The 21,923-nt window shown below is 39.2% G+C and overlaps 1 protein-coding gene across 1 annotated transcript in view; it reads right to left on the reverse strand.

The window, feature by feature from the left end:
* The window catches only part of LOC116314550 (alpha-1,6-mannosylglycoprotein 6-beta-N-acetylglucosaminyltransferase B-like), a 68,750-nt gene that overhangs the window by 37,232 nt on the left and 9,595 nt on the right, over positions 1-21,923 (reverse strand). Inside the window, exons 3-7 of the mRNA XM_031732604.2 lie at positions 15,771-15,915; positions 9,385-9,494; positions 7,250-7,323; positions 4,985-5,152; positions 3,465-3,629 (exon numbers count right to left, since the gene is read on the reverse strand). Of these exons, the coding sequence (XP_031588464.1) occupies positions 3,465-3,629; positions 4,985-5,152; positions 7,250-7,323; positions 9,385-9,494; positions 15,771-15,915 (662 nt within the window). The remainder of the gene's footprint in view (positions 1-3,464; positions 3,630-4,984; positions 5,153-7,249; positions 7,324-9,384; positions 9,495-15,770; positions 15,916-21,923) is intronic.

Genomic DNA, 21,923 nt, shown 5'->3' on the forward strand with positions numbered 1-21,923 from the left:
GTTGACAGTTATTCACCATGCCCAGAGGCACTACTAGTTTACTGTCAAGTGGCATCACTAGCTTTTGCAAGGACTTTGGCTTAGGATAAAGTAGAATTGGGTTAAACAATCAAACAAAAGGTGAGTGGTTGATATGCAAAAATACAAATGAGCAGGTGAACAGTCTTTGAAACAACAAAGACACCACTTTCTCATCAAGCATGGGTGCAAATCAAGACATGAATTCATGTGTCAAGTCAAGTTAGATAAGAAAGACTTCAGACTCAAAGCTAATGTTACTTGTTGTTGTATAGCGGGTTAGTCTCTGGTCCAGTGTGACCATCTGTTCTGACAGGATGCTGATGTTAATGTTTTATCTGAAGATGATTCTGTGTCCAGTCCACTCAGAGGCAGATTAACTGTATTTGAACAGATTAATTCAACAATATCAACAAACCAAAAATATCAGACACGATTTCTAACTTCTTGCCAAAGAATGACTCAGAACAGATTTCAGTTCCCACAACCTAAAAGAACATGCAATTGCAATGCATACATTTCCCTACATTTAAATCAAGATAAAAAATAATTCAGTTTTTTGCTTCTAGTTAGACTATAAACGAACACAAAAGACTAACCAGCAGTTACTCATGACTTACTAAAGTATCACATGAATGCCGAGTCATACCTACTGAACGATAAAGTAGGAGGTGAGGACAAGTTTTTCACTCAAACACTAAAAGCCAGAGTACAGCGAAACAGTAAAGGCATCAGAAAACTGGACAGGCTGGCCCGGTACACTCTATAAAGATCTCTATTTCACACAAATCAGTGTATTTCTGTTTGCTCAACAGCTCTCAGTGTTTCAGCAAAGGAAGCCAAGCTTGCAGGGTCTGGTTAATGGACAGTAACTATTACTGTCACACAGACCATTACAGTAAACAAAGCTCTCTTTTCCCAGTGGGGGAAAAAGAAGCTGGCATTTGGGAAGAGCGCAATCCTATTAACAGAGAGAAATTTGATTTATTCAGTTGAAAACTGGCTGATGATAGCAACGCAAATACACACACACACATAATATAATGCCAGGATAATGTGAGTTCATTTGCAAAAGACAGAATTCAGCAATTCTGAATTTCTTTCAGTCGTCACGTTTCATTTTAACTACAGAAAAGTTTTGGGAGAACGGCCTACATCCATCTCAGTAAAAATAGCTTGTGAAACAGATCTGGACTACAGTAGCAGCATAATGAGAAGCAAGGCACATATAATGACACTGTAGCTTCTTAATAAAATGCTCCACACGAACATGCACGGCACGTAACTTGCCATATGGTACGTGGAGAGGATGTGTAATTGTATGGCTATAATCACATATGACTATATTTATGTACAAACCAAATTAGTTCAGACATTTAAGTCCTTCATTACAATAATAAGATGTGACTGGACCTCTGTTCCATGTGGAAACAATGTCAGTATCGGTCTGTTTACGATTCACTGGCCAGTTTTGACCAGGGAGATGATGTCACGGTTTCAACCATGTTTCCTTAGAGACTGTGCAAGAAGGCCATGGTCTATTTTTGGTGAGAGAAGTTATTTCATTAGAATAGCACTTAGCACTAGTTAGAATGGACCTGTGTAATGTACCCCTACAATCTATGCAAGTACCTTTCTAACCAAGCTTTACATAATAGCAGATAATTTAGCACTACACTTTTATGTAAACGCGGTGGCACCTGGCTCCAAAAAACCAAAATGGGCCAAAACTGAGACTTTGCAAAAGCAGCAGCTGGATAAGATGGACATAGCTACTGTGATGTCACCCGCAGGTTTCTAAAGTCCTGTTTTGAAGCCTCAAGATGAGGCTACAGTTATTTGCTATACCACAGATAGTCCTCTATTTTGAAACATAGTATCACTAAAAGCCATTAACCACTGGCCCTTTGCAAAAAGGTTTAGATTTTTCAGATCCAAACTCATTTTTGTGGAAAATACGTCCTCAAAATATGTCCTGTGGACAAAAAAAAGTGAAGTCGACATCAAGCAATGATGAACTGGTCCTGATGTTTCTAAACAAGAAAATGAAGAAACTGGGAATCTTGGTTCATCTGATTTTCACAAGCAGGCGACAGCAGGGAGAATTTCATGTGTAAGTCCGTAAAAATATTTTTAACTCACAAAATATTTGCATGGATTTTCACAGATTTTATGCAGCCAGTGTGTAAAGGCCTTAAGATTTCTGAAAAAAGAACTGAAATTAGTTCTTTAACTCAGTCAAAAAGTGTGAAGACAGAAATATGTTTTCCCATAGACTACTATAGGATGCAAGACTTTTTGTAACCAAAGCTATTGCCATTTCGTGGCGTTTGGAGAAAAAGTAGGTTTATGACTTGATTTATCCTGTATGCAGTCCATCTTTGATATACAGTTTATGGTATGATATTGAATTGGCATTACTTTACTATTATTGTGCTCATATTAGCATCAGAATTGACCCCCAAAAAAAAAAAAAAACAAATAAATAAATAAATCATTAAATGAAAACAATTAAGAACAGAACAAATAGTTCATATTTCAAAAAGTATGTTTTTGCATTAGTCTAAAGTGAATTTTCAACCATTGGTTGTAGTGGTTAAAAACAGTGTTTTTTTTTTTTTGTTTTGGTGTGTTTTTTTTACTCCTGTGTTCTGAACCAAAAACATATGAGTAGCCTAAGGCAAAGCAGACTGCTGGCACCCCAGAGGCAGCAACAGAAGGTTCAACACTGCTAATCAATGCGTCATCAAGATGTGAAACGGCTGACACCTCAGCAATTCAGATAAAAGTCTAGAGGTGGGGAAATCTGCCATGGCTGTATCTTGTGGGTGCTCTGCATGACACATTGTTATTTTATGCCATAATTACACTTTTTATTCCCAAATGTATCATCTAAATTCTCACCAAAATACGCCACGCACTGATGCCAGTGCTTTTTCACTGGACATCTCTTGACACTTGGTGGAAATGCAGCTGTCAGAGGTGAAAGTGCATGAAAGCCTCTCAGGAGTTACTCTGTCAGCATCTGTTCATGTCTGTACCTCAGCATAATGTAATTCACAACAAGCAGGCAAAGATTAAGAAGAACATGAAAGTTCATCTGAATGTCACGGTTGATGGTAACTTAGTTTGGTGTGTGGGCAAGTTTGTTAAAGTAGAAACATGCTGTGCTGAGAGTTTTTTCCCCTCAGTGCCTAACCAGATGGATTTACATCAAATTAGAAATTGAGGAATATGTTTCCAGACTTAGAAGACAGGAAAAAAATAAATAACAAGGGAAAAAACTGTAGATAAACGCTTTTATTCAGAGCACTCATCTGCTGTATGTTGCTGTCAAAACACTTTGAAAAGAGGAAACCGTATCACGGACTACTTCTCCTTCTGCGCACACTTTTCCTCCAGTGTGCGCAGAAGCATTTGTGTGTGTGAAAATCTCTCATATTCACCCTTTTTTGCTCTCTCCAGCGGTTGCGAAGCTTGTCATCCAGCCGCCGAGCAGCGGAGGCCCACTGCGCTGCCAGCCTGCGTATGCGTCTCTTCATGAAGCTCAAAGATTCCTTCCCGGTGCCCACCTGCTCCAGCAGAGCCCCGATGTCAGACTGAAAAACAGCCTGGATGACAGGAGAGGAAAGGTATCAGAAATGTAAGGAAAATTAGATGTGGCTTTTCATCAGCCAATAATTAATTTCATTCTTTTGTTGTAATAATTCCTTACTGAATTTTACACCAGAAAATAGGGAATATGCTGGTATTGAGATGAATGGGTGAGAGATATTAGAAAAAAATTAAACATTATAATGGCTGTTTTTTCTTAACAAATAAAGCTGTTTTCATTGAATGCAGTTTAAAATCTATAGGGGACAAATAGTGTGCAGTGTCTTGTTATCCACTGTCACCCTGAGGTAGACTCCTTGGATAGGACAGCTGAGAGATTCCCAGACTTTCCTCTTTTACCCACTCTAATCACTGCAAAATAAGGTTTAACCAGTATGGGATTATTAATCGAAGGAGAGACTGCATGAGAATAAGCTGATAACCACAAACCCAAACTGTCTCTCCCTAACACACATATACTATAAAAGGAAGAAAATACATAGAGCTGCACTGTCTTCTCTCAATACAGGTGGATTATTGCTCTCAAGAGCAACTTGTGTACAGCAAAACAAGATGCAGAGCACTGAAGGGACGCTTTGGGAGTATTCCCAGTGAGTACCGGCTGGCAATTACAGCAGAAGGCAGAGCTGCAGAAAGACTTCACGTCAGGGCCCATCATGCTGGCAGTGCATTACTCTGGGGAGAGACACGGGGGAGAGGACGGGGGCGAACGGATGGGTAGACCTAGCAGAGTGATTGTAAGCTCAGCGCATCGCGTGTTGATGCCGAAAATAAAAATCAAATGAGGCAGGAAAGCAAACAGCAGTGAAAACTGGGAGCGACACCTAGCACCCTCTCAGCGATAATTTACAGCTGCTTATTCTCCTCCGCGGGGAACTTCTCAACAAATATGGCCACTGAATCCTCGAACATCGCAGCGCACACTACTCACGATTTCACACCATTATTTTTTATTTGCCAATTTCAGGCTTACGATAACTTTGAGATCGACACCACAGGTGGCGTTTCATGTGAGTGCAGATTACCATGCGCTTCCTCAGGGGAGCATCAGCCCCTTTTTTGACCTGCCGGTGAGAATTTCGACTTTAAAAGCACTGCACTCCCCCACCCTCTTGAGTTCTTCTTCATCAATGCACAGACGTGAAAACAACACAGCAAGATTCCTTAGTTCAGCAACAGGAATTCTCCTTTATTCTGCAAAAAAGCTCTCAGCTCTTGTACATTGCTCGGCCATAGTGGGCGAATGTTTAGCCCCTAAATCACTGTCACTTTGCTCTCTGTTCCAAGTTATTGTTCAAATACCAGAAGGTCAGAAGCAATTGGAAGAAATGATGTGAAAATATTATATCACCTGTCTCTTGGGGGGAGGCTTTAAGGTAGGTGTAGTGGTCTGATTCCTCCAGGCCAGTGGGGGGCAGAACCACTCCACCTCACTCAGGTAGATGAGGAAGGAGCAGTCAGAGCCGTCAACACCGTAAAAGGCGTAGCAAGGATCCGAGGTCCAACGAGCACGCATCCACTGGAAAGAAAAGTTGGGGTTGAATACTTAAGACGTACTGGACCAAGCTTTGCAAAAATAAGGTCCCACAAATACACCACCAACATAAAAAGCTGTTACAGAATTCAGTTTTCGTAAACTGTCCTTCACATGAAGAAGGCCTCTTGTCAACATTATTATCACATTATTATTGTTTTTGCATTACCACAAGCTCAAAAATGTTTGTTTTTTTTAAAACAAAAACCTAAGTAAAAGCATGTTATAAAGAAAAAAGATAACATGTGGAAATACTTATGACTTTGGCCAAGAATCACCATCTCGTAACAGGAATAGACATTTCTGTCAAGCCAGTTCAGACGAAAGCATACTGACCACATAAGGTGATCAGCTGTCCGCATTAAATACAAAACAATAAAAATTTCCAAAGATATTGATGGTTAAATAAATACATAATGTCGTATATCACCATGGGAGTGTGGCTTTTGCTGTTTATCAGTGGGGTCTGCACATTTCTGCTTCAACGTGATGCCACTTTTTTGAGTTAAATTAGTCTGACTGGCTTTGCGTCATATTGGCAACCTGTCCAGGGTGTACCCCACCTCCCGCCCCATGGTGGCTGGGCTCCAGCACCCACGTGACCCTGATAAGGATGAGAGGAAGAGAATGGTTGGCTGGATAGTCTAATTAATCTTAGATTAAATAATCTAATGATCCCCATTATGAAACACGTTTAGGATGCTGTTAACTCAGGAAAAAGAAAAAAGTTTTAGAAGTCTGACTCAACGAAACTTTTCCAGTCCAGTGTTCTCTACAGTAGGCTGCAGTTACTGAACTCAACTGAACTCTGTCCCAAAGATCGTTTTTTTTCTGCTGACTCAGTAAATGCAGCGTTCCATACTTCTTCTGGCGTTAACGTCAGAACAAAAAAATTTACACCAGGAGCTTCGTGGCATGGATTTTCCTGACCGAGGAGCTCCTCCAGGTGGCCTAGTACTTTTGTCACATAGTGTATGTTAAATACATCCATATGGCATATTACTGATGATGAATGAAGGTCTGCTTAATACATACAAATAACTATTTTCTCTGTATACAAGTGTGGTACACAGCTATACTAGCACATTTCGTTGCTACAGCAGCATACTGAACAAGCATAGTTGTTCATAAAGCACAATGACTTTTTATTTTCTTTACCCAACCTGTTTTTTTTAAACAGTGTATTTTTTTTCCAAACTGCAATTATGAAACTCTGTTTACTCATCTTTTTTTATAGTCTGCTTTTCTTTGCTTTGATTAGTAAGTGCAGTCTATTGCTTAGACAACCCAGTTTTCTGCTAAGAGCCTTTAACCTTCAAGTGGCCAATTGGGGTTTTTTGTAGCTTTTTTTACATATTGTGATGTTTTCAGTCATAAAAAAATGTTTCCTACTTTGAGTTTTCAATTGAGGTCTCCTACAGCCTTTCATTTTTTCCCCCCACACTTTCTTTAGCAAAAACTGTTGTAGCAAAGAAAATGCAAAGAAGTGGTTGTTAATGAAAACAGCTCATTGTAACTTATATATTTTTGTATATTTAATCATAAAATCTTTTAAATATTAAAGATCTACAAGTATGTAAAGTAAAACGAAGCATGCGTATCAACTATGATCGTTATTTTATTAAAAAGTCACAGGTTTTATAAATTTTGCTGGTAAAACAATATAAGCATACTATAAAATAAATTTCACACACACTTTAAATACCTTAAATTTTAGAGTGTATTTTTTTTCCCAGTATTATATAAGCAAAGACATTTTGTTTTTATAATTTGTATTCTTAACTCCTTTTGGCATAAATTGGTTGTAAACCATAATTATAGTGGAACATTTTTGAATATCTATCATACAGGAAATCAATATGTGTATTACAGCTTTAAATAGAGCCATTAAATAAAAGGTCTCTGTAGTGTTCTATAGGACCTCACTTTAGACACTAAAATAGCTTGGTCGCTTGAAGGTTAAACATTCCCTTATCTTATTAGAGCAGATTTATATTGGCTTGCACCAAGGTGAAACGCCAAGACACGACAAATGGATGATTGCTCTCTGTGTTTGGACTTAAGTGAGATATAAAGACTTACATCCATCTTACTGGGGCAGTCTGGATAACGGGGATCTTTAGGAATCTCACACTGTCCGAATGCTCCGTCCCTAACTGGAGAAAAGAAAAAAAAGCAGGGTATTTATCAGTGCTTAAACACACTCTGACAAAAAAACCACACACATCAGACACCAGCATTAATCAACAAAGAAAAGCTGCATTGTTGAGGGTTTTTTTCACGCTGTATATTGCCACACAAAGCCTAACACATATACTAGGGGTTTTTAGTCTCATTGGCACCCAGACATGCAGCCAGTTTTATTTATATAGAGCCAAGTGGTCTCAAAGTGCTTTATATTGTAAGGTAAAGACCTCACAATAATAGACAGAAAACCCCAAAAATCAATGAGCAAGCACTTGGTGACAGTGGGAAGGAAAACCTCCTTTTTAACAGGAAGAAACCTCCAGCAGAATCAAGCTCCAGGAGTAGCAGCCATCTGCTGCGACTGTTTACATTTACAAAAAGAGTCCTGAGGCGTTCACTGTATTTGAGCGTGCTACAGTAATAGGACGCCGCCATTGTAACAAGTCAGTTTGTGAAATTTTGTCACTCCAAGATTTTCCACAAACACATGCAAGTGGTATTATTATTAGAAATCACAGAAACTCAGACACAAAGTGGCATACCATGTAAAGTTACAGAGCAGGGAGGTCGAGTTCTGAGGCTCATAGTGCGTAAAAGTCATCGCCTTCTGCTGATTCAATAACCGCAGAACTTGAAACCTACTTGAACATTAACGTCAGCACAAAAACTGAGCACTGGGAGGTTCATGGCACCATTTTCCATGGCTGAGCAGCTCATGTAGGTGTAATGTGTAGGTGGCCCAGTTCTTTTGTCCATATAGTGTAGAGGAGGATAAGAGAAGCATGATGGTAATGTCCAACCAAAATTTCAACTGTTTTCAGTCAACCAAAGTAAAATCTTTATGTTTCTTCCAAGTGTTTTTAGAAATCCTGTCAATATATTAGATTTTCTTAAAAATAGATTTTATATAGCTGCACAAAGCCCAGCTGCATTGAAATGAGGATAAGACTAGCACATGATCTATAGTCTATAGTCTTTCCTCTGGGCTTCAAGTCTGTTTATTTTTTGTATTAAAGCATACCGTAAATTCTCCAGCCCTTGGGATGAGCGGAGATAAATTAGAGAGAAAGGCAGATAACAGACAAGCTCCTGTAAAAGCTCGTAGTCCCCTGCTAAATGGCCAAAATCTCTTCACCAGCCAGCTCACTGGATTTACTATAGATAGATTGCATTAGTGTGATTCATAAAAATTGGAATCCGCCCCCACCACCATCCTGCTTCCCTTTTCCCCTCCTGCCCCTTCCTGTTGCATTGAGTATCTCTCCCCTTCCTCTTTCCCGTCTTAAACCCCAGCACTAGTAAGCCTAATTAAAAAATAGAAGTTGCAGTTCCTCCACCAGCACCTGCCGAGCATCAAAGAGCAGAATGGATGACAAATAATTGCCAGCTACTCTTACTGATTAGCATGATAACAACAGACCTCTCACAAAGAAAAGTGCCACTGCCATTCAGCTGTAACCAAAGGTAACTAGATCAGCCCCACTTGAGTGATATCGCCCATTATGTCAACAGAAAAATGATCTGGCGTATTTTAATCGGACGTCGTGTTGAATTGTTTTCAGTCAAGTGCAAGGTGGGGGTACAGAGGAGGAACTGAGCTGTGAATTAAATCACGCTGATTTCTATTCTTTTCCCAATAAAGTAACTGAGAATGAAGGGCAATAAAGAAAGCTTGACAAGACCCGGATCCCATTAACGAGGCAGCAATTCATCTTTGTGATTTAGATGTCCTGCAGTTGTGTCGTTTTGATATTGCATGTTTGGATTGCTATTCTCCAGGGTAATGTTCTGTGAATAATGTCTATCATGTTCAATATGACCAACGAGCGAGTGGATGTTAGACATAAATTGTGCAGCCAAGTGCTAAACTGGATCCAAACTTGACAGTTTGGCTTATAGTATGTGGGCAGCAGGAAAGGTGTCTCTGGGATTAGATGGATTGGAGATTGACGGGAAGATTCATCAGAAGGGCTGTATTTGTTTTCTTCGTGTGTGTGTGTGTGTGTTTGTGTGTGCATTTTAAATCATACCTCTGTTATTGGCCATGCTGCGCTGCAGGATCTGCTCCACTCTAACTGCCATGTCAGACATGTTCTGGGCTATGGCCTGAATTCGCTCCACTAGACCAATGGGCTGGATCCTAATCAAGCATATGAAACACAAAAACACACACAAACACTTTGTAAAGACCCGAAATATCTTAAATGTGAACCACAAACAGGCCTGTCAGTGAAAGACAGCGCTATATTTCTGTAACAGCTTCCTTCCATTCAGAAGTGTTTGTTGTTTTCCCACTCTTCGCAGTAAGCGTGAACCAGAAGAAGAAATGTTAATTATCTAGATCTTGAGGCGTGAAATCGAAAAAGCTTTTAAAACACTGACAGATAATTTATTTGCTGGGATAATATAGTAACTCTGCATATTAAAGCAGGTCCGTTGGGGAAATAAAAACAGAAGACAATTAGGTTGTTAGCAAATGTGTTTCACTCCAATTGACCTCTGTGGCCTAAAAGCTGCTGGCGAAAGGATCAGGGACCAATATTTACAATGGAGAAGACGATGCAGTGGATGAACTAAAGAACAAATAGGATGAAGACAAAAGAAGAGTCCGAAATCGGCAACATTATGCAATATCACAGTTTTAAGTTGCCATAATTTTGTGGCACGAGAAAACAAACCAAACTAAATGCATAAAAAAAACAGAGCAGTCCAACAGGGGAGTTTCAGGAACTTTGCAACATCCAGGACCTTTCATTTCAACCCAGAGGCTACAGAAATGTGAAAAAGAAATTTTTTTCACAGAATTCATTGCTCTATGAAAAACTAGGTTGGTTGGAAGGAGAAAGGCTGTCATCTCTAAGAAGAACATGGCAGCACACTTTAGGTTTGCAAATTTGCATTTCAGCCAGCTACAAGCCTTTTCCAATAACGTCCTTTGGACAGACATAACCTCATACCAGCTGTCAAGCAGAGAAAGGCTAAAAAAGAAAAGAATGAGGTTGTTGCAATGGCCCGGTTAAAATCCAGACCTGAACCTGATTAAAATGCTCTGGGAAGAGAGACAAGAGAGCTGTGCATTAATAAATCCCTGCAAACCTCAACAAAGTAAAGCAACTTTCAGTCATGCAGAAAACAATCAGTTAAAGTTATTACTGCATAAGGTGCTGCTACATGCTACTGAATTATAAGGTTAAAACCCTTTTTTTTTTTCAAAGTATGCCAAAATGAGTAAAAAAACTAAGTACCAAAGTAAGTATACATAAATATATTTTAAGTTTTGCTGATGTACATCTTAGTAGAAGTCTTTAAAGGAAAAAAGCAAAGGTTTTAACATTTGCTCTAACACCTTGGGAATGCCCCCATTAATTGTTAAAGAATTTATGTGATGAATTATAAAATACTCTTGTGAGAAACCCCGGTATGCCTCAGCATAAAAATCAATGAGTTTCTGCTGATATTTGAAAAAACGCTTTTTTAAAGAGGTCTAAAATTCATAGGTAGTCAGTTATGTACTGTGCGTTTGAGCATTCGGTAAGTTGTTATGAACCTTGTATACATTTCTGTAAATCGTGATACGTGTTACTCACTTTTGCAGCTCCGACATTAACTATTTTGATTTTCAGCTGATGTATAAAACATTTTATTAAAAAGAAATGTCAGATGTCGTAATCTGCAATGTCCCCTGAATTATGTCTTATAATCTCTTATCCAACCAACTATATGAAAACTCAAAGGTATACAGAATTTAATACACAAAGGAAATCCTCAGGTCTGTGTTTACAAGGATAAGTGTAAAATCTTTACATGTTAAGAAAAAATGTAAAATATTCTAATAAGACCTTTTCTTAAGTTTAAAGTTTGAGGGTTTTTTTTGTCTAAGCAACCACTTTCATCCCCTCAGCATACGAGTAATTTTGTTTGCAAGAAGCTGAAGTGCACCCAGATTATCTCCTGGTCTTGCTGCTGAAAACCTTAAGGCCAGAAAGACTTTTTATACACATGGTTAACACCGTAAACAAGTTTGTTTTAAAACTTTTTCACCAACCTGCAGAACACACAGTTATTTATTGTTCATGCCCTTCAGTAGTACAAACCCTGAAACGTCTGCAGCCTCTCTTTGATGTCGTTTAGTGGCATTTAACTCAAAGTTTATGTTTAATGCAGGAAGAAATAAAAGTCTAGTTCATCTTATTTTTAAATGGCAAAAAGTTTGCACACAAACTCCCTTACATCAAAACCATGAAAACAGCTCAGGGGACTAAAATTGAATTGGTTACAACGTATAAATATTTAGGCATCATTATAGATCAGAATTTCTTATTTAAAATTCACACTGAAAAGCTTGTGTTCAAGCTGAAACTTAAATTAAGTTTCTTTCTTTGGAATAAATTTAGTTCGTCTCTCCAGGCGAGGAAATACTTGATTTCTGCAACTTTATTTTCCCAGTATTTCTTGGATTACACTGACCTATTCTTTCTGAATGCATCTGATCAGTGTCTACCATTGTGCTGTATGTTTTATTACTGAATGTGGAAATTACATGACAGTCTCTCGGTATGCCCACAGACTTTTTACCAATTGCTTTTTAAATTATACATTTCTGCTTGGGCTGGCTTTTTCTTATCTGTGTACATGTGCGTATAAATACATAACCGGTACAGCCAACACAAAGTCAGAACACAGTTTGGAAAAAGGGCCTTTAATAATCTAAAGAAGGACCTGATATTGTTAGGAGCGGTTACTGTGGGAAGACTGTAGTTCTCGTGGTCAATGTGATTGCTCTTATCATATATGCTCTGGACCAGTGTTTCCCAACCTTTTGAGCCATGGCACATATTTCACATTAGAAAAATCACACGGCACCCCACCAAACAAAAATGTCACAAAAAGCATATTGATAAGTTTTCTCCGTGCACCAGGTACAGCGGGATTAGTTCGGTTTGTCCCCAGTACACCTTTTTTGCTTTTTTTATGACCACTACTCATGCTAAGGCGTTCATCTGAGTCAGAATTCTCTCCAGGACCGAGGTCAGATTGACTACTTTTTCTTTTCAAATATTTATCTATTGCTGTTACATGCTGCGTCGTCTCACAGCATGACTATTATGTAATTTCTTCTTCGTCTTCTTCTGTTTTACTGGCAGTTGGCAACCCATTTCACTAGCTGGGCCCACGTCCTCATTTTACGTTTGTTAGCGGTGTTAGTAGATAAAGGCGAACGGCTTAATCAAGAAATGAGCTACGGTTTGGGGAAGGCCTTGATGGGGACTAGCGGCGGCTCCTGGGCTTGCCAGATCCCCATGTACTAATGAGAAGTGAAGAAGTGAAAGAATTGAAAAAAGGGGAGGGAGGGAGGGCGGGGCACAAAAACGAGAATGAACAGTGTGAGGAGACAACGCCGGTCTCTCTCCGATTCTTTTTGTCTTGGTAGAGATAACGCAGAGATGTTTCCAAGTTTCACACAATCCTTTTATTACCAATTTTCCTTACAGATGCATCTGGAGATCAGCACACTGCATCCTATGCAGTCCTATTCTAAAGGCTGATCTAAAGAATTTCACACAACAGTTACAGTTATAACCTCTGGTCTCCTCCTCCCTACAGTAAACACCCCCACAATGGAAAAACACTGGTACAGTGGCCAGGTGTGCTGACACCCTGACCCCCATCTCCTTTTAATGTAGTACCCATTGGCAATTGTCTGCCCCTCACCCTCAGTAACTCTTGCTACTGTCCTGGGGGTGGGGTTAGTTGTCCTCCTGCCCTGCACCCCAGTTCTTTGTTACCATTCCAGGCCTATTTTCTGTTTTGTATTCTTACACCCATTAACCGCCATATTGTAATATTGCAAGCAATCCCAAACTATATTCTCTTTTAACTCTGATATATATTAAGCAATCTATTCTCAACAACAGTAGATAATACCCAGAAGGGGCATGTTTGGAGGTGTGGTACCGCTCCTGAAATTTAGATAATTTATCTCCAATTAATTAGAGCAGGTAGTTAAACTGCCCTCTAGAAACTGGAAACACTGCTCTAGAAGATGTTTTCACTCACTTGTAATGTATGTCAGGTACATTTAAATGCATTGTGTATTTGTAAAACAAACCACGGTCTTCCATTAAACTTAAGGAAGTAGTTCTGCTGTAGTAATTAACCAAATCAGTTTTCTTAAACAATACACAAAACAAAAAAATTATTCTCTTGGAATCTTGCAAGTATAATCATACACAACTAGAAAGTAAATACTCAATTTCAGACATCACTTCACCTGAAAACAGAGTAACCTGGCTATTTTCTCTGGTTATACATGCAAGTGAGTAAGTAATACCCATTTGTGGCTGAAATAAGTGTTATGCAAGGTAACGCAATAATCCTGCCAAACCAGTTGTTTCCCATAAGTATTTAGACAATGACGTGTGTGTGTACAACTTTGCCTCTGTACACCACCACAGTGGATTTTAAATGAAATATTCATGATGTGTCTAAAGTGCAGAGTTTCAACTTGAATTCAAGCTGTTTAGCAGAAGTGTCACATTTAGTTTTTAATTTTATACTGAAGATCTTGATTGTCTAATTGAATCCACTGTGGTGTACAGAGGCTAAATTACAAAAATATCTCACTGTCCAAAAACATGTGGATTAAACTGTAACTACAGAAGAGGAAAGAAGTTAGATCTGTATCCTCTTGGTTGATTAACCAAATTAGCAAATAACAACTTCAGCATTAGCACTTTGTAGCATTAGAGTCTGTGTAATAGTGCTGATGCTGTGGAGAACAGTTTTTTCCCTACTTATTTACACTTTCTACTTCAGATATGCACTGCATGTCCAAAGAAAAGTAGTTATATAATAAGATTATAGGTTGCTATTACTAGATTTGCCTTGCAGGGAGAGTTTTCATAGGAGTAAATATTTTATGTTTGCAGCTGCTGGTGAATACTATTAAAACGGTTAAAGACGATCCTTTGCGGCCTGATCCTCGTCTCTGCACGGCTCAACATGTTGCTTCATAAACATCTGACATGCAAAGACTAAGAGAAAAGTAAATCCTGACCTTAAACTTTTGCACATCCGCACACAACTTTAACGATGGTTGCTGCTTGAGTTGTAACCAACCAACATTCATTAGTGGAACCACTTTAATGCAGTGTATCATTGCTGTTTTACATGACACTTAAATGAATTATTCAAATGAGCACTCGTGTTATATAGTAGTATTTCTGGAATTTATATTGCTCATTAAACAGCTCTGAATATGTAAACCCGCAGAAACTCGCAAAAACAAATGAAACAGTGGTCCAGGGCCAGATGCAGATTGAGCAGAAAAAGTCTGATTTCATTTAGGCTGCATTTATTATTTTGTGTGTGTGCACGCGTGTGTGTCAGGGGAAAGCAATCGTACTGTGCTTATATGCATAACTTAACATAATTCTAAAACCCAATCTCATTCCACTTCAGTCCATACAGAGCCAGCACCCAAGAAGCAAGCGGCAGCCAAAGATCTTTTTCTATCCCTTAAGTTGCAACAGGGCAGTACAGATTAATTAACGGTCACACAGATATACAGTAGAGCACAGGAATCCCACGCACAGCCTCTCATTGTGCAAACATACATTGGTTGTTTCACACAGAAGTATCTCATATTTCCATGAATCGGAGAGCGTAAAAAGCTATCAGCTGGTGAAAACCAAGTGGATAGCTTAATTACTTTCACAGCATTATACTAGGTGAGCGAAATTTTTCTTGCTGGAAGATTTCACGCTAACCTCAAGTGTGAACTTTTACTCAATACGTATCAGCATTTGTGGTTGGTTTTGAAACTGTTTGCCCTTTGTCACCGTAACATTTCCAGTTTAGTCCCTGAGAGGCCAATTAAATGATTGTTAGAACTGTGCGACTGAGGGTATATTCAGGGAGCATTCTGCAGAGCAAACTAAACTGTAACATAGAAATATAAATATGTGGAGCTTTAGCCAGAGTACAGTAAATATTTTCCCATCACACTTGTGAAATCAGGGTTCAGGTTAGGTGAGGCGCTATACGTCTGCCTTCGTCCATTAAATGCAGATCGAATCGGTTACACAGTGACCAAGCCATACTGTAAACAGAAAATGTCACTGCAGATCTCTCTAGAGATTACCAGAAATGAATTCTGAGAGGAGAAATTTCCTGTCTATGATGAAGACACGGAGATGATGGACACGATATCCAAGAGGGAAACGAATAACAAATGCACCAAAAGGAGGAAGCTTCCTATCCTTAAACCTGGAGCAAGTGCAGGCATAAGAAAAGGTCAGTTGCCAAGGAAACCACAGAACACACAACTCTAGCTTGGCATCATATATAAGTGTATATACATGTATACATATATACACATACACATATCAAAATGCAAGCCATTGCTATACTGTACCTGTCCAGTGCCGAGCTCAGCTCATCCAGCCTGTGGGTGTCAGTTGTGTTGCCCAGTTTTGACAGAACATCCATCCTCTTCATTATTACCTCCAGCATGTCACAGATTTTTCTCAGCACCCCACGAGACTCTTGGCCACCAAGTACTAAAACAAAAACAAAACAAAAAATAGAGACAGATAAATACTATGTGACTAATAACACCCCCCAAAAAATCAGAAAGATGGCACAGAGAAGATGAGGATATCAAAAGCAACAGGATAAGGCACAAGAATTTATTGAAATAACACAGAAGTCATTCAAGTGTAAACTGCTGCCTCTTTTAGAGGTCACTACAGCAGACCCTCTGCCTCCATCTCAACACATCTCTAGCATCCTCCTCTGGTCAAGCCAACCCTCTACATGTCCTCCTTCAATACATCTATGAACCTTGTTTGTGGTCTTGTTTTTTTCCTCCTGCCTTGCAGCTCCATGTTCAGCATCCTTTGTCCAGTTTACCCACTATCCCTCCTGTACACATACCCAAACATGTCAGTCTTGTCTCTCTAACTTTGTCTCCTTTATCTCAACCTGAGCTGTCCCTCAGATGTACTCATTGCTAATCGTGTCCGGTCACTCTCAGTGAAAATGTTAACATCTTGAACTCTCCTGGGTCCACACATTACCCCTGAAACTCCAACCTGCCTGCACCCTTCTTCACCTCTCTTGTGCACCATCCTTTGCTTTGGATGTTTGACCACATGTAGATAAACTCATCCACCTTCACTACATCTGCTCGTGGCATCTTCACTGTTACACCCGTCTCCCTCTCATTTACACAAATGTATTCTGTCTTGCTTCTACTGACTTTTCTCTCTTTTTCTCTCCAGAGCATACCTCCACCTCTTCAGCCTCTTTTGCTCCCTACGCATGGATTCTCAAAGAGCCTGTCTTACTATATTAATTATTATATTACCCAGTTTACTCTGGTTTACCTTTAACATCATCTCAGTCAATTTTCTCTTTACTTTCATCCCTCATAACTAAACCCAGCTGCTCACTGGGAACCAGCACACCCAGCAAAACAAAGGAATGGTCAAATTAGACTCTCAGTGTTGGACTTGTTTTGGCGCTTAGTTCAGATTATTAATGACCTGACTGGTGGAAACCCAGAAGGGTGCTGTTTGCAAATACCCAGTCAATTAACAGGCTTGCAGAAACAGACAACCAGGTCAAAGCAGGTCCCAGAATGCACCACGGCTGAGCCAAGGTCCTGACCCTCTGCTGTTTGCTTCAGTCACACTAAGCTCAACGCCAAGTATTCATTTTAAAATGTAAATGCACGAAGTACCAAGAAAACACAATTAGCTCGGCGTGCCTCAGGCGGTAGGTCTTAAATCGCTTTTGATGAGAAAAATTTGAAGAACTGAGATAAAGAGTTGCACTCTTGGGACTTTGGAGTGAATTTGTAGCCTGAATTCCTGAAAAAAAGAAAATATCAGAAACCAACAACAGCCTCATATTGTTCTCCGAGAGTGAAAATAAAACCTCACCTTTGAGCGTTCCCTCATCAATTGCATTAGGCTTTGGAAACTGCAATGTGTGCAGGCTGCACTTCCCTTGTCAGGGTTCATTTATCACGGGGCAGGGAAAAGTCACCTTTCACATAAAATAAATAAATAAATAAATAAATAAATAAACTGCATTACATCTCCAGTAAATAAAATAAGGAGAGGGGAGAAAAACTCAACTTCTCCTGCTGTTTGTGGGAGTATGTGTGCTTCCAAAAAAAAAGGAGTGCCTCTCAAAAGGTTCACAGAAATGTTGCACTGATATACTTTCCTTTATTGCCTGTGCATATTTTGTTCTTTGGCTGAGGCTTTTCTATTATCCTCAGTCAAACTGGCCTAAAGACGTCTCCTTTTGAATAATTCAGTAGTTAGACAACAAATTTTTTATTCTACAGGCAGAAAGAAAGAGAATAAACGAATTCCCTTTAAGATTTGGAGCATTATAGCAGCAGTTTAATACAACACTTTTATAAAACACTGAACCAGGATTTTAGTGGGTTTTTTTTCTTAAAAGAAGCTTAGAAAGAAGAAAGCTAGTGTATTACCATGCTGTCTAAACTGTAGCATGTAAGGCCACATAAATAAACGCCAAAGTCTATTTGAAAATTGCAGAAAAACAATAACAACCACTACTTAAAACCATCTATTAAAAAAAACGAAACAAAAAGGAAAGTCTGTTTCTTAATAAGGAGGATTCAGACTCTTTGCTAGGTTCAGATGATCCCCTATCAGTTGCCGTCTACTCGCTGCAGTAAATCTAAACAAAGCCCCTGGGCCAAAGTGTGGGAAGAATTCACATTTTTCCACAGTAATGATCCAGCTCTCACACATTGTGCAAGTAAATCACTATTACTGAGACTGTACCCCACCCACCACCCCCACCTTTCCTGCACAGTGCATTTTTAGCACTAAACCTTATATATGTTTGCAATCAACTGCTCATCAGACAGCCTTTTACTCCCGTTTTCTGTCGTCTCTTGGGAAACATTAGCTAATGTGTTATTTCCCATGCAGATCTGAGTGCACCGACAGCAGTGCTGCAGGAGTTGATAGTGTATCTACGTGCTAATGTAGAGCCTCCTCTGTGTCATTCCTCATCAGCTGGTTAATAAAAGGCATATTTAACAACAGCTAATCTCCTTTAAAGGCTCAATTTCAGAAGTGCCACAGCACAATCAATATTATGAACAAATTCCAGTTAGATCACCATCTTTACTGTAGGCTGCTGTGTCCAAAGCACTTGCTGACCGGCTATAAACAACTGCCTTCCAATACACCCACAGGCTCCGTGTAGAAGTTCAATACCACAGTTTTTACCCAGCCTGTCCGCCCGATATACAGCATCTTTTTATCTTTGTAGCTGTGGCCCTCGGTGTTTTCCCCATTCTTTCCCCATCACTTGATCCACAATCGTACACAGTTTTCTCATCAGCACCGCGAAATGTGTTAGGCCGCGTCTGTGCCCTCTGGCCATAGTTCCTCAGCAAATTGTTTATGTGCCATCCAAGCCTCAGTGTTTGAGTCTACAATAGCAAACTTTGCTTTTACCCTACATGTTCAGCCTTCAAGTCAGTGGCATTTAAAGCTCGTCCTCTGGGCTTTTTCAGAAGCATTTCTGCTGGGCCAAGAAAATGTTGGTATGTTTGGAAAGTGGCTTTGAGTGTGTGAAGCCTGAGTCATTTACAGAGCGTTGCCACTGCCTTTATTGATTTTAATACCACCTCAATGCTGAATTCACAAAACTCATACAAATTATGTGTGTTCATTTTAGTTGCAGACATTAAAAAAAACAAAAAGCCCTGCACTGTTTGGCATAATAGCATAACAAAAAAATAAGTAGGACATGTCACGCTCATGTACAGCCCACACCATGCTTTCTGTCCGATTGCTGTTGCCTTCTGCAGCCCTCTGGGCAACTTTAACAGAGTGCCAGTCTTCACATTTTTTCCCCATATTTGACATGGCTGCAAAAATTGCTCTTTTAAGAGAAATACTTACATAATAAATTAATTAAAAAACACTGCTTTAATGAGCTCGATAAGTAAGGACAATAAAGCACAGAGAGACACGTAGCAAGTGGCCCCCACGTGTGCCTGGAGAAAAACTATCAGCAGGTTTCCGTGAGGATGACACGGGCACTTCATATAATTCTATGTAAATTAATATTGGAGACAGAGCCTATCCCAGCTGTCACTGGGCGACGCGTTACCAATCCATCACAGTGAGAAATACCACAATTTATGCTCACATTCACACCTAGAGCCAGTTTAAAATCACCAGTTAACCTAACATTCATGTCTTTGAAATGTGGGAAGAAGCCGGAATACCCAGAGAGAATCCATGCAGGCACAGAAAGAACATGCAAAACTCCCACACAGACTTATTGAAAGGTTAATATAATGGCCCATATATGTGGTTACCCTGCTAGGAGTAATTGCAGTGTAGAGAAAATTGCTTTAAAAATCATTTATTGATGGTTATTTATTTATTATTTATGCATGTTGTCATATTATATACATATACTACTTCAGCCGTGTACACCGTTTTGAAAGAAAGAGCAGTGTGCAGATGCTACTTAAAGGGAAAGATGGTATTTTAACTTTAGCCTACTGATAGATAAAGCTAGAAGGACTCTGCAATGCACCTGCTTCCTCTGAATTATATAAATGTTCTGGAGTCTATACCACACAATAAAAGTAGCTGTGAAATTGACTATTGTTGTAATTAGGCGCTACATCCAAGAAAAAGCTGAAAAGACTTTGTATTTTATTGCTTATTTCCAAAAATATGCATTCAATATAAAGAAACAAACTGCAATGATGGAAAACACCTCAGGGAAAAGGTCAAGCCTTGTTTGTTTGCAAGAGCAAGTCTGCTTAAATCAGCAACAAATTTGTAAGTGGGAACAAAAGAGTGCAAAGGCAGACCAGGAAAGGCCAGCAGCAGGTTAGACTGCATGACTGTGAGCAGAAACAGCAGCTCGGATCCCATCTTTAGTGTGAAGACATGGATATCATGATACCATCGTTAGATTGATAAATACATTCACTTTGATTTTAGCTCATCAAAAACAATATTGTGCAAAAGTCTTAAGCCACCCCCATTTCTTTATATTTTGCCTCCAGACTTTGTCCTTTTTTAAAAATGTTCTCGAGTAATAGATCTTCTCTGAAGGTCTTTCAAGGTTTTTCTTTGCAAATTACTGCTTTTTCGCTCACTTGCCTCATATATTGTATTTCTATGCATTTTACATGTTTCAGTAAATCATTGCATTTCTCATTTTCCTAGCAAAATGTAAATTAATGAGGAGTGTCCCTAGACTTTTGCAGAGTACTGCATTTCTAGATGAACTTGATCACTCTTGTGTTTGAAACAGATTCAGGATGTTCTACCACACAAGGTTCTGCAGATATGGTTAACCCTGTTAAAGGATGGATTTTAACTTTTTTTCAACCTTAGCCCAACCAAACTGAAAAGTTGGGGGGGAAAAAGTCCTTCCTGCCAGAAACTCCCTCAAAGAAATCCATCTCCAGCTAGTCAACAGTACTAGAGGTCAAGCTGCTGTAATCTTGTCATTGATGGTCAAGGCTGGGTTGGTAAAACTAGGTAATGAAATGATAGGTAGTTTACTATTAACATATGCAACATGACAAAATAAATCAGAAAAAGGTCCTTTTCTCTGAAAAAAAATATAGTGGGTTTAAGAATCATGTTTTAGGTCATACCACCCACCTGTACACTGTAGATCAATGAGAATCATTGATACAGCTTGAAATATTAAAAAGAGAATAAATCTGTGCGGGTACAGAGGAAGAGCAGCACAGCAGAAATGCTCAAAGAGTACCAGAGCTAAAGCTGAAGCTGCAAAACATGCACACAAAGATAGAGTTTGAAGATTTGTCATTAAAAAAAAGGTTTAAATTGTGTCAAAACAGTAATAGACCAGAATTATACTACTGCATTGTTGGATGATTAATATAGAAGCATTAAAGGGACATTGGCAGCACTCTGAGGTTGCTTTAGTTGGAGTGATTTTATCTGCTTTGTGTACTGACATACAGTTAGACCAGTAAGTATTTGTACAATGATATTTGTTGTAGTTTTGCTTCTTTACAGATTAGTCACATTGATTTAAAGTGCAAAGTTTCAGCTTTAATTTAAGTACTGTATTAACGGGTTTAGAATTACAGTCATTTATACACAGTCCCCCATTTTCAGAGGATTTATTGGACAAACCTAGATCATTTTACATAATAGGACTATTTAAAATACTTGACAGCCTAAAATCGAACAAAGAACCCCTGGACAGAATAAAGTGCTGCGTTTCCTCCCTTGAGATGCTCTACTAGACCTGTACTGCAACCGCCTTCAGCTGCTGCTTGTTTGTGAGTCTCTCTTCCTTCAGTTTTGTATTTAATGACTAAGAAGCATGCTCTATAGCGCTGGGATCAGCTGACTGACTTGACCATTGAAGAATATCTCATTATTTACCTTGAGAAACTCCTGGGTCGCTTTCGCAGTATGCTTTGGCTCATTATCTAATTGCACTGTGAAGTGCTGTTCAGTCAGTTTTGCAGCATTTGGCTGAATCTGAGCAGAGAGTG

Source organism: Oreochromis aureus, linkage group 4, assembly GCF_013358895.1.
Source record: "Oreochromis aureus strain Israel breed Guangdong linkage group 4, ZZ_aureus, whole genome shotgun sequence".
NCBI lineage: Eukaryota > Metazoa > Chordata > Actinopteri > Cichliformes > Cichlidae > Oreochromis > Oreochromis aureus.